Source organism: Myripristis murdjan, chromosome 1, assembly GCF_902150065.1.
Source record: "Myripristis murdjan chromosome 1, fMyrMur1.1, whole genome shotgun sequence".
NCBI lineage: Eukaryota > Metazoa > Chordata > Actinopteri > Holocentriformes > Holocentridae > Myripristis > Myripristis murdjan.
Window position 1 is genome coordinate 33,008,683 of NC_043980.1, and position 10,040 is coordinate 33,018,722.

Consider the following 10,040-nt stretch of genomic DNA (forward strand, 5'->3'; position numbering starts at 1 on the left):
ATACTTGTGGTTTATTGAGGCTTTACCCCCTGGCCTCCTCAATAATAGTGATGAATGAGCTCATTATTAAGAGAGTGTGTGTGTTTGTGTGCATGTGCATGTGTGTGTGTGCGCGCACGCGCATACATACATGTCTGCACATGTCCATTTATATGTGCATGTGGGTAAGTTTTGTTTGCTTTGTGGTTACATGGTGTGTTTGTGTGGCGCTGAGGGTGTGTGGGTGTGTGTGTATACTTATGGGTAAGTGTTAGCATGTCTGTTAATGTGGAGATAGGGCTGTGTGTGGATCTGAACATGCATGCCTATTTCCATGTGTATTCCTCAATGTGTGTTCGTGTCTGTGTGTTTGATTGTGCATGTGTGTACATTCTGACCTTTACCTTGTTAAATCTCTGTTTCATGAGGTTAATTGCTTCATTTGGCCTCAGTTGTTGAATTTTCCCTCTTTAAACTCAACTCAATATTCCATTTTCTCTTAACTGTGTATGTGTGGTGTGTGTGTGTATGTGTGGACCTGTGTGTGTGTGTGTGTGTGTGTGTGCCTGCATATGTGTGCACCTGCAGTGTATCATCCCAACACAAGCTTTCATGATTACCAGCAGAATGACTGGGGTGGGTGACGGACTCGTTTCCCTTTTTCTATTTAATTCTATTATGAGTCCATATGGCTGCGTTGTGCAATATCATGGTTTTGATTTCTCATCATGTGGAACCGCTATCAGATGTTGTTCATTTGCAAAGCTTATTTACTATATGCGTGAGCTTTCAATGGGTGCGAGAGAGATGGAGACAGAGAATCCCAGTTCTGCAGCTAAATTAACAGTTAAATGCATTTTAATGTAAAGAGATCATTTGGGAATAAATTCATAGCTAATAGCATGTTTATCAGTGGAGTCATGCATGTGAAGTGTGGTTTAATCAATGACTGTAAACCACACAGCACCATATGGCTGTGTTCTCTGTAGATGCTGTAGTTCCAGTGCTGGGCAGTAGGGGGTGGTAAAAGACAGGGGGGGCAAAATGGGTGGTTTGCACAGGGAAAATAGCTCTAATTTGAGCAGAGATGGCTGTTAGTGTAAGAGTGAGAGTTAAGGAAAGGCAGAAGTGCCAAAGACAGGAAACATGTCAGACATCACCTAATTTTCAGTAGGGACTCACCCTTGCTGATTTCCACTTTATTTATCATCCATTGGTCACAACAATACCATACAAAACCAACTTCCAACATGGAACTCCATTGGACTGTGATTATCTTAGTACACACACACACACACACACACACACACACGCACGTGCGTGTGCACACACACACACACACACACACACACACACATGCACACACACATTCAATAACAAAATTAAATACAATTAATTTTATAAAATAAACAGAGTAAAAGCAAAGTGAGACATTACGTGATATTAAGACATGCAGTGACAATATAAAAAATAGACATTTGTTTTTCCTTTTCTGTACAAACATACATGGACACATATAAATATATAGAAGTAAAAAAGAGTGTATTTTTAAAATACAAAGGTCAATTGTACAATCACATTCCGTATAACAAAACGGGAGACATACCACGATATTTGATTGAGTTTGCTTTTTTCCACAGACACTGTACAGTATTGTACACCGTAAAAGCAAAAGAAAGCACGCACAAACTGTTGGTTTCTCCCTGCGGAGTCACGCTGCTGTAAACATTACAAACGAAGAAGGATCAAGTCTTGGTGTTGTATTGTCATTTGAAGTCTTATGTTCATTCAAGCAACTTTTGGCGACTTTAATAAACCACTGAGCAATCTGTCTTTCAAGTCCTTGCTTTGATGTCTTTAAGTCACCTCGATTGGTACTTCAGTGCTATACTTCACTCGTTTCTTTATGTCTTTCCCCTTCATATAGCGCTGAGCCATGAGAGGATGTTTGGTAAATAAACAAGTACGAGCATTACAGTGAAGAAGAAAAAAGTCATTTTAAAGTTCATACATGTTGGCACAGAGATAAAACATTACTTGGTGAGATGTTCTCCATCACACAGCAAGCCATCTCTCTCTCTCTCTCTCTCTCTCTCTCTCTCTCTCTCTCTCCATCAACCTGTCTGTCTATCTTCTATCACCTTTCTATATCTAGGTCTGCCTGACATCCTGCAGCAGTTTGTTAATCTCATTGACCAGCTCGCTGGCATCCATGCCGACATCATGTCGGCTCTCGCTGCGCTTGCTCCCCTGGTGGCTCTGATGGAAGACGCCATCAAACTCATCCTCCTCATAGTTCTCTGGGATTTCCTCCATGGCTGGCAGCCATTTTAGGTGTGGTGGCTGTCCATTGGTGGAGGTGGAGGTAGAGGAAGAAGCAGAAGAGGAGGAAACATGATTGGTCCCCACGGATCCACTTCCCGGGTTCAGATAGTGAGTGTTGGCTGCCCATGCAGCCACACCTGGAGGGTACGCGGGACCTTTCCCACCCGGCAACAGCCCCTTCCGGTTGTCCTGGGGAACAGCATTGTTGCTATGGTTACCAACAAGGCTGCTACCACATCCGCTTGCTCGCTCAAGGGCTGATGAAGGCATGGGTGTGCTTGTTTCGGTGCACTCAGCAAACGAGTCCATACTGGGGGGGAGGAGCCGCTGGAAGACGCTGTTCATCTCTGTGAGGAGAGAGCCAGCCCCTCCTCCTGCCCCGCATGCCTCACTTCCTGTTCCAGCGGCAACCCCCCCGCTCCCCACCTCTTCGTTGCCCGACTCTTTGCCAAATGTGGAGAAACTCTTGCGGCGCTCTGAGTCAATGGAGGCCTCGTCATCATCCAGTGGGGGCTGCTGGGAGGACTCCTCCCCAGGGATGTACATGTTGTTGCGGTAGTCTGAGGAGGAAGCAGGGGAGGAGAGGGGGGGCATCCAGCACTGGTCAGAATGTCCCAGGACACGACATTCATCCGTGCACAGTCTCATAGCTAAAGCACCAAAAAAGAAAGAAAAAAAGAGACACAAACATTCAGGTTCAGCTTCACCTACAGAAACTTTGTCGCTTTTGACATTTCCATATGACAGAAAATCATCTTCGACATGAGCTGTGTATAAACACACACAAAGCAGGGAGTAGGAGTGACTGAAAAACAAAGTGAACAACTCTAAAAGTAGATGTACAAAAGTGCTGTGCCACAGATGGACTTTGTTGAAAATGTTCGCTGTTGTGGTACAGACAATGTCAATATGCTTGAATGATACCTCGCGGTATCACAGAAAAGTTCTGGAAACAAAGAACAGAGAAAGGTGGTGTCATCTTTGAACAGGTACACAGTTCACAGTCCAAGTCAATGTTTACAGCGTGGCAGAATTCAGAGTCTTTTGATAGGGAGAGAGGAAAGAGGATGCTGTTGTTGTGTCTCACAGACCTTGTTTTGCACAGTATCTATGTAATATTTTTATAGGACAGATGCCACAGTCTTTCATAAGAATGAGGGGAATCAAAGTGCAGCTTGATTGCAGAGCCTTTGTTTAAATAGTATTTGCAGTATAAACAGTATTTGCAACAGCTCTGAGCATTTTCTTCTTTATTAGTATTTACATTTCTTGCTTGGAATTCCAGATGAATGGGGTTTACAGCTTCATGAAAGTGTAAGTAGTGTCAAGTAAGCTGTCAGTTATGAAAAAGGTTTCATAAGTTGACATTGCCAAGTGTTTCAAAGTAGGTTTAGGTTTAGTTTGACACTGAAGCTTTCTTTTTCTATTGTGAAATAAAATAACAGTACAATTCCAGCCAAATGGTACTTTCTCGGCAGAGGTCAGGATCATGTTAATGTTATGTTTGGCAAGTTAGTCAAACATCCTAACTGGAAATAAAAGGAATCAAGAGGAAATGCTAACACAGTTCATATACACATCCTAGACTCTGTAGCTGAGGCAGGATTTGTTTGTTTAGTTCTGTTATCATATCTGGCATGAATAGCCACATTTGCTCATCTCAATAGAAAAATCTAAACAAATTAAATCTATTGAAGAGAAACATGGATAATCCTCCCTCTTGGCCCATTATCTCCTTCACTCCCCTTTTTTCATATTTCCATAAAAGATAAAGGAATGAAGCAAGATAGAGAGAGATGGGAAAAAGAAGAAATGTAAGAAAGAAATGGCTACTGTCTTCACCTCCCTTCATTTCAAAGTAAATACATTAAGTGACAGGAACTGGGACCAGAAAGACAGAAAGACTGAAAGACAGGAACTGTCCATGTCTGCCACCCTCCCCGGTTCCGTCTCAAGAAAGATAGGGAATATAATAACAATTAAAGAAGAGAGAGAGGGGGGAAAGAGAGAAGGAGAGAGAGAAGCTTTCGGGCATGTAGGAAAAGAGAGAGAGGGAAAGAGTTGGAGACAGAGAGAGAGAGAAAGAAAGAGAGAGAGAATAACATCATTCTAAAAGCAATTACTATGAATTCTCCTCAGTTCAGACATGAAAGCACACCACTGTCACTCACCGGGAGGGGGGGAGAAAGAAAAGAAAAAGAAGGGAGGAAAAAAACAGTACCCTGAGACGCATACCGATGAGTGACAGGCAACTCATCTCCGCTCCAGGGAGGATTTTACAGACACGACTCTATCTTAGGGGCAGATAACACTCGCTCGCGTGCACACGCACCGACGCACGCACAGGCACTCGCACATACATCCACACGCACACACACAGCCAGACACACGGTAACCTCTCTCAGTGTGATAACGAGCGTGGAAATGAGGGCTGTGTGGAAGAATAGGGCTGAGTACAATGGGGATTGTGTTGGCAACAGGGTGAATGGAGTGGTTGTATAGGCAGGTGTAGGGATGAATAATGGGCTTGGAGCTAACACTGTCCATGGTGCTGAAACCTATGTGTTGGTAAATGCACCACAGTGCTGGGTGTGGTCTGTAGCAGCAGAGTTAGGGTCCATTTACTTTCAGCTCAATCAGGTTAGAATATGAGATCAAACTGCAGTTCATCTGCTCATAATAGACTAATGATTCTTTATTATTTCTTAATAGGTTGGACAATCTTCTCATGCCAAAGATTTATCAAAATATGAACCAAATCAAAAATTTCAATTGATTCAGTTGAAAACTGAATCCAACTTTGAAGAAAATGGGAAATTATTGAAAAATTATAGATTTCCTCTAGCTGCAACTGTTAAATTAAGTTGAGGTGCTGTGTTTAGGGTGTGTAAGGTATGTAACTGTACTGGGAGCAGCCTGCTTGGCAAGTCATGGCGAGGCAAGTCAAATTAGAAAATGTTCAAACTTTTGTGGACTGCAGGAAGTATGAATGATTGAGACAGTTAGAATGGTTTGGGTGGATTATATCACATCAGCTCACCTGGGTGGAGTCGATGGTGCATTTCAAGATGAAGCAAGTCAGAGAAGCCCTCCCCCAGCAGCAGCCTGTCCACGGGGGACTCCCGTCCCATGTCATAGTCACTGTCCCCCGCCTCGCTGTCCCCACGACCACTGTCTTTCAGGCTGAACTTGTCCATGTCCTGCAATGCATACCTAGTAGGCGCCAAAGATCACAAACACACACATAGGTATCAATGGGTTAGAGACACTGAATTTCAAATCTGAAAGTTACACTATACATATATAAGTTAATTTTATTTTCTTTATTTTAATGGGAATTCATTCTGTTTTGCTGGCTGATAGCTGTCAATGTGATAGATTTATGAAAGCTGAAACCTGTCCTCAGAGGAGCCAAGTGGGGAATGAATCCATCATACAAATCATGAGGCTGCTTCAATAATCTGTCAAATCTCCAGGCAAGGCCAGGCTCATAAATCCTACATGCAGGTAGAAGCCATCAATAAATCTATCACAGCAGCCACTAGGGACATCAATAAATCTATCATCTGGTAAACTTAAGTTATTTATCAAGATGATAATAGTGATGGATGCAAACTTTACAATGTGAGCCTACAGCTTGAGGAGAGGTAGCAGGATACTTGGTGTGACACTTAGACAAATGAGCCATACTTTTGAACTGAGTGGTTTTGGTATGATAACGACTGGAATATGAAAAGTACATTTACACGCCATCAAACCATGATCTACACATAATCAACCAATCAACAGCCGAACTTCACAACAGGTTGTTGGAACATGTGATACACAATGATAAACAAGTGATTCAAAATGTAAATAAAAACAAAATCTTTCGGGGAGAGGAGGGGCTGAGGGTTGGGGTAAATTACCTGTAGCTGCGGGAGTATTTGTTGCCACGGAAACTGGGTCTGGGCTGGTACTGGCCCTGATGGAGCATGGACAGAAGCTGTGAGACTTGCTACATCCAAAATAACAAAACAAAGAAAATAAAACAAAAAAAAAAAACAGAAAGGGGGTATGAATAACAGATGGGAAATAGAGAAAAAAGAGACAACACAGGAGACAAAATAATAGATGAGTAAACACAAAATGGATGATGGGGAGGCAGCTGAAAATGGATGAGACAAAATGGATGACGTTAAAACAAAGAGGAGGAGGTTGGAGGGTGAGTCTAAATGAATATGGAGACATATGACTGAAGGGTGAGTCGTGGTTATGATGGAGGTAATGGTGACAGGGTGTAAACAAGGTAAAGACAAAGACACATCTATAATCATCAACAGTATTAATGAGAATCAGTTTGAACTACAGGGCAATGTTGATTAAGTCACTGTCACACATGGAGATGAGCTAATTTGCTCAAACGGTGACAGCTGTGTGAGGATGAGGGAGTTGCTGAGTGTGTGTATGTGTGTTAGGGCAAAAAATCTGGAAAGGGAGAGGGGGCGATGTAACGCATCTGAAATTATGAGAATAGCTTGTGTGTGCATGTGTGTGTGTTTATGTGTGTGTGCACTCACCTCCACCGGTGGCGTTGCATGTGCCAGTTCCAGCGCAAAGCTCTCTGGAATGTGATTGGATGAGATGGTCACTAGGCTATTCAAGGATTGGCGGCTGTGGTGGTTCTGTCGACTCCCCATCGGTGCCCGGTCCATAGGGGGTGTGGCAGAAGGAGAGCGATGGTGGGCTCTGATTGGCAGGGTTCCGTTGACTGTAGGAACCAGGGTGATGTCACCTTTGTGGATTTGGCGTGAGGGCTTCTTAGGATGGTGCTGGTGGGTCGATTCGGCTACCCGGCAGTTGTAGGAGTGCCTGGTGTCTTTCTTCTCCCGATTACAGCGAGCAGCAAACACCACCATGATGACTAGGAGTACAGCACAGATGGCCCCCAGAGAAATGATGATAATTAGGGATGCATCAAGGGTGGACTCCCCCTGGTCCATCACCTGGACATGGTTCTCCATGTTCTCATAAAGGGTGATCTTCAGAACCGCCTTGGCACTGAGGCTCTCACTTCCCTGGTCTCGGACCATCACTGTCAGTTCAGCATGTTCATGAGGGAAATTCTCCAAACTGGTGTTAGCATGAATCTCACAGCTTCTTGGGTCAATAATGAAAAAACCCTCTTCATTTCCACTGATGATGGAGCAGATGAGCTCAGCGTTGACACCTGTGTCTCTATCTGTTGCTCTGACCACTGTTACTAAGTGACCTGCCTCTGTGAACTTTGAAGCAGGTACATCAGCAGTGAAGTTCCAAAGCTGAGGGACAACTATGACTGGGGGGTTGTCATTCTCATCCAGAATGTTCAGGACAACCGTGGCATTGCTTAGCAACGGTGGTTTCCCTGCGTCTTTGGCCTGAACAACAAAGGAAATACGGCTGACATCCTCACGATCAAACGTACGTAGTGCATAAATGGCCCCATTAGATGGGTCAATGGTGACGTAGGTGGAGATGGAACTCCCATGGACAGAGTTCTCCAAGATCGAGTAGCTCACCTGTCCATTGGCATCCAGGTCAGGATCAGTGGCCATAAGAGAAGTCAGATATGCTCCAGGGGCATTGTTCTCTGATTTAAAGATCTCATAGCGCCCCTTCTCAAAACGAGGTGGGTTGTCATTTTCATCAGTAACGTGCACAGTAAAGTGTTTGACAGTGGAGAGACTAGGTGTCCCTCGGTCCTCTGCCACCACAGTCAGACTGAACTCTGACCTCTTCTCCCTGTCTAAGGAGACATTGGTCAAAATCATGTAGTTGTTCTCATAGGTCTTCTGCAGTTTAAAATAGCCCTGGCCATGAAGTTTACACTCTACCTCCCCATTCAACCCTGAGTCCAAATCCTCTACCCTCACCAAAGCCACAAATGTATCCAAAGGAGAAGCCTCAGATATATAGGCTGCGTCTCCGTTCCCCTGGGAAGACATGAGATTAATGCTAATGTCCGGTTTATTGTCATTCACATCTACCACTTTGACCAGGATCTTGCAGTGAGCAGGCATGGAGTTGGGACCCATGTCCTGAGCTTGCACATCAATGTCATAGGAGGTGACAGTCTCATAGTCCACGCGCCTGATCAAGGTCAGGTGACCACTGTCGGGGTTGATTTTGAACGTTTCCATGATTTTCGGGGACACGTGACTACTAAAGGAGTACACTATTTTGGCGTTAGTGCCCTCGTCTGCGTCAGTGGCATTTAAGTCAATAAGCAGTGTGCCAACAGATGAATTTTCTAGTAGGTTTATGATATATGAGGACTTGTCAAAAATAGGGCTGTTATCATTTGAGTCTGCAACACTAATTTTAAGAAGGGTCGAACCCGTCCTCGGGGGAACGCCCCTATCAGAGGCCGAATATTTAAGTTCATAACCTGAGCGCACCTCACGGTCCAGTTCCCTGAGCACCACCAGCTCAGCATATTTAGCCCCGTCAGTTCTAGACTGGATGTCAATCTTGAAGAAGTTGTTCTGCTCTAAGGCATACGTGTACAGGGAGTTCTCCGCGACGTCTGGGTCTGTGGCGCTGTCCAGGGGAATGCGCGCTCCCACAGCCGCGCTCTCGGAAATCTCAATGGGAATGACGGAACGGGCGAACTGGGGCGCGTTGTCATTGATGTCCAGCACTTCCACTTCGACGTGAAACAGCTGCAGGTGCTCAGTGGGGAGGGTCAGCACGTCGAATTGAATGGAACAGTTCAGGTTCTTCTCACAGAGTTTCTCACGGTCGATTTTGGTCCTGATGCTGATTTCTCCGTCCTGCTCGCGCACCGTGAGGAACGAGGAGCTCCCTCTTTGCATAGCTCTAAAGCGCAGCGACACTGTACTCGGAAGTTTGGCCAGAACATCGGCTACATCTTCTTTCAAACGGGCGATAACGGTGCCAACCTTCTGCTCCTCGTAAATCTGATATTTCAGTGTCTTACCGGTGACGTGTTGTGTTGCCAGCGCCAAAACAGCCATAACTTTCCACATCCTGGTTAAAAAGAGTCCCTTCATTTTTCCAGGTTGCATTCTGACCAGCGACGGCCAAAAACAGACCTCAAAATAGTTCCAAAATGCAATACAGTTCAATCCCTCTTGAAACTTATTAAATGCGCTGCGTTCTCAATCAGCCGTTGCATTGCTTTCTCCGCGGAGCGAGGAGAAAAAAACTACACACATTTGATTGCTTAAAAAACGCAGACTCTTCCCAGTTTCTCTAATTTCCATAAAAACATCCAAACTGTTCTCTTTATCTCCTGTCGTGTCTTAAAAATCTGTTGCGCACATCCAGTTTGTGGGAGAACCAACTGAGTGTTGCTGAAATCTGTGCGCCTTTCTTCCTCTCCTCCCTGTGTCTGGTCTGTGCGCCGTGCGCTCTCTGTCTCTCCCTCTCTCCGTTTGAGGTGCCTCAGCACAAGGCTTCCCCAAAATAACCCGCCTCAAACCAACTAGTTGTACAACAGCCACGGCCCCTTTTCACATCTAAGAGAAGACAAAACTCGTCCTAAATCAAAAGCTGGCTGTATGGTGACCATTCAAAACCACAAGAAAAGGAGGAGGAGAAGGAGGCGCAAGAGGGGAAGAAGGGGGAGAAAGAGGGAAAGTATGGGGTAAAACTACGCCCTACTGGACTCACTTGCCCAACTTTCAATGTAACTGGCGTTCCCCGACAATGGACAGAGGAGAAAATAACTCAGGACAAACTTTCATTGGCAT

The 10,040-nt window shown here is 44.8% G+C and overlaps 1 protein-coding gene across 2 annotated transcripts; it reads right to left on the reverse strand.

Annotated features, from left to right (window-relative positions):
- Window positions 1–1,164: 1,164 nt before the first annotated feature.
- pcdh18a (protocadherin 18a) lies at window positions 1,165–9,707 on the reverse strand. Of its 2 annotated transcripts, none has more exons than XM_030064058.1 (4): window positions 6,864–9,707; window positions 6,213–6,268; window positions 5,345–5,517; window positions 1,165–2,954 (listed from the first exon to the last, which is right to left on the reverse strand). In XM_030064058.1, exons 1-4 carry the CDS (start codon window positions 9,351–9,353, stop codon window positions 2,131–2,133), a joined length of 3,543 nt encoding a protein of 1,180 aa, XP_029919918.1. In that variant the 5' UTR covers window positions 9,354–9,707; the 3' UTR covers window positions 1,165–2,130. The 2 variants fall into 2 exon arrangements, with proteins under 2 accessions (XP_029919918.1, XP_029919908.1); XM_030064048.1 differs by having other exon boundaries at window positions 6,213–6,301.
- Window positions 9,708–10,040: the final 333 nt, after the last annotated feature.